The following is a 2,875-nucleotide window of genomic DNA, read 5'->3' as shown; positions in this document are numbered from 1 at the left end:
AATAGCTGAACTGAAAATTAGCAACAACAAAAAAAACCCTCAGTATATCCCAACGTAGCCAAAAAGCAAACACGTGCTATGATACTAAGTTATCTCAAAATTGGCCCAAACAGCTAGTAAGTTACGAAAATAATAACTTTACTCCAAATTAGCTCAGCACATCCATAATTATCACAAAAAAATATTAGCAAATTGTTAAATTATAAGCTTTATTTGAAATCAGATCAAAAAACCTCAGCAGATCCCAGATTAGAAAAAAACAATAATAATGTTAGCATATTGTGAAATTATTAGCTTTATTCAAAACTTGCTCAACAAACCTCAGCAGATCCATTAAGGCGCGGTCCCTCTGGCTTTCACTGCCAAATCACGGCTGGAGCCCTGAAGAAATGCCATCGCCGTGGAACGGACGCTGTTAGCAGTGGACTGGCAGTGCAACGGCCGAGATGTGACAGCGGAATCGACGCTCAAACACGTGATACAAAATTTTGCCGCCGTGACACGCAGAAAGAATTTTTGAGACCACAGGTGACTGCGTGTGGTACTAGCGGTATTGCAGTGCAATGACAGTGGAACAGCAGTGGAACAGCAGTGGAACAGCAGTGGAACAGCAGTGGAACAGTGGTTTCAGTGCGGGATCCGGCTGCCAAGCGAACGCTGGCACACACACTTGGACGGCAACATTTTGCATTCGTGTACTGCTGTAGCATGGTCTGCAATTGTACCACTACCTACAGAGTGTGTTTAGCTTACTCCAAATTGGCTCAAAAAACCTCAGTAGATGCCAAATTTGCAAAAACGTTAGCATATTGTTAAATATTAGCTTTATTCTTAATTAGCTATAAAAACCTTAGTCAATGCCAAATTAGACAAAAATAAACTAGCAGTTTGCTAAAATACTAGCTGAACTCAAAATTGGCCAAAAAACCCTCAGTATGTCCCAACAAAGCTAAAAAGCTAGCACGTTGCTAAAATACTGGTGTAACTCCAAATTAGCTCAAAAAAGGCCTAAAAACTTCAGTAGATGCTAAATTTAGCCAAAAACGTTAGCATTCGGCCAAAGTATTAGCTATTATTAAAGTTAACCCTTCCACTCTCCTTGGCTTGTTTACATTAAAAGTGGGGTCATCTGGACCCCACAAGACAGTGCGCTGAACTTTTTCTATCTTTGATTTTTGAGTTTCACTAATGTCCATGGCAGACATAAAATCCTGTCCACCTTTGTCCACATTTGTCATGGAAGGAATCACACCTCAGTATGTGGTTGGAGTCATCTGGACCCAAAGAGAGCGGAAGGGTTTTAAAACCTCAGTAGCAAATCTTTGACATACTGTAACTTTTCTCTTTCACTATCTACTGGACTGACGTTAATTGAGTTAGCAATAATAAAGCTCGAGTAAATCGAGAGTTAACCTCTCGCTTCCCCTTTGACAAAAAAGAACTTAGAGAATTGTTCTAAGACTGGGATTCACATCTCAACTATGTATTGATTGATATCCTCTCTCTCCAGTGTATTGGGGTGTTTGTCTGTGGATACAGGATGGTAAGTTTGTGTCACTTAGCCCCGCCCCCCCGAGTTTACCAACTCAAATGAGTGAGTAACACACCTTTCCCCCAGCCGGACAAAGTGTGCGGAATCTGCTGCAGAAGTTACACTAACTTGAAGCAGCACCTCCGTGTCAAACACACCGTGCCGAACATAGAGGAGGTCCGGCTCCTGGTGAAATGGGGAAATGCCAGGTGAGTGGAGCTGCTCTCCGTCGTCATCCGTCTGTCCCGCCAGGACTAAGGGAGCCGTTTATCCTCCTTCAGAACCACGGCCGGCCTCGTCTGCCCCATTTGTTGCTCTAGCTCGGTTTTCCGGCTGGACAGGCATCTTGCCCTGGTGCACAAGCACCTCCTACCTGAGGAGAGGGAGTGGTATGTGACTGAGGCGAAGCGTGCCGCTATAGAGGAAGAGTTGAAGGCGCTGCGGGCCACCGATCCACATCCCCCGATGATGTCCTCCCTCGGAATGCTGGACGAGTTTTCTTGTGGCGGCACAGACCCCTTGGGAAAGCGAGTGGCCTCGGTCCCAGTAGCTGATGAACCGCGACCCTCTGATGCTGATGCTGGTGAGTGTTCCTTTGACCAGTAACATCGGGACATGCCACACCTCTTTAACCAGCTGTCCTGTGGCTCACCTGTCAGGTTCTCTGGAAGGATCCTTGTCCTCTGGACAGCCCACGTTTGTTGACAGCACCTCTGCCCCGCTGCCCCGGGCAGAGGCCACTTCCCCCTCCTGGGGGGTGTCATCCTGCAAGTGCATGTGCAGCTGCCACGCCCAGATGTTAGAGGAAATCATAGCTAGGGTGGAGAGACTAGAACGAATCCTCGCCCAGCAAGGGCTGCTGCCGGACCAGGAGCCTCAGCTCCACTGCCCACAAAGGCCAGCCGCCTCCAGGATGCCCCCCTCAGTCACGTGGGAACCGCCACAAGCCAGGAACCAAGAAGCCCGGCCACCATCGTTCAGCCGAACCAGAAAGAGGGCTACGGAGACCAACGCAGATGCCCCACCAGTCCCCAAGCGGAGGAGCGTGTTGGACACAGAAACCCCCTCTGACGGGCCTCAGTCCATCCCAGGAACGTGTCGTCGTTACTTCAGATGGGTCACCGTGAGACTGGAACGCCTTCCATCCACATCAAGACTTCTGAAACCCAAAGTTTCTTCCTCCCGGGAGAAGAAAGATCTCCAAAACACTCCAAAGCCAGAGCCCAGACTGTCCAGTCCAGAAACCCAAACATCTCTGGAGGAATCATGACTGGATGCTGTTGTTTACGTTTCTGTTTGAAGAGTTTAAGGATTTTCACTGGAAGAGCTGTTTCACTTCTGTCA

General features: G+C 47.9%; 1 protein-coding gene across 2 annotated transcripts in view; it reads left to right on the top strand.

Moving 5' to 3' along the window:
- Nucleotides 1-2,875, top strand: part of LOC112159986 — a 4,620-nt gene that overhangs the window by 1,319 nt on the left and 426 nt on the right. Inside the window, exons 2-5 of one of the 2 annotated variants that reach the window (XM_024294275.2) lie at nt 1,511-1,543; nt 1,619-1,740; nt 1,813-2,108; nt 2,191-2,875. In XM_024294275.2, the coding sequence (XP_024150043.1) occupies nt 1,541-1,543; nt 1,619-1,740; nt 1,813-2,108; nt 2,191-2,801 (1,032 nt within the window). In that variant the 5' untranslated portion in view covers nt 1,511-1,540 and the 3' untranslated portion in view covers nt 2,802-2,875. Of the gene's footprint in view, nt 1-1,510; nt 1,544-1,618; nt 1,741-1,812; nt 2,115-2,190 lie in introns of both variants that reach the window. The other variant, XM_024294274.2, reaches the window with a different exon arrangement.

The sequence above is a fragment of the Oryzias melastigma genome, linkage group LG2, assembly GCF_002922805.2.
Source record: "Oryzias melastigma strain HK-1 linkage group LG2, ASM292280v2, whole genome shotgun sequence".
Classification (NCBI taxonomy): Eukaryota; Metazoa; Chordata; class Actinopteri; order Beloniformes; family Adrianichthyidae; genus Oryzias; species Oryzias melastigma.
Note: the sequence above shows the minus strand (reverse complement) of the source record. Positions and strands in the feature narration are given on the sequence as shown.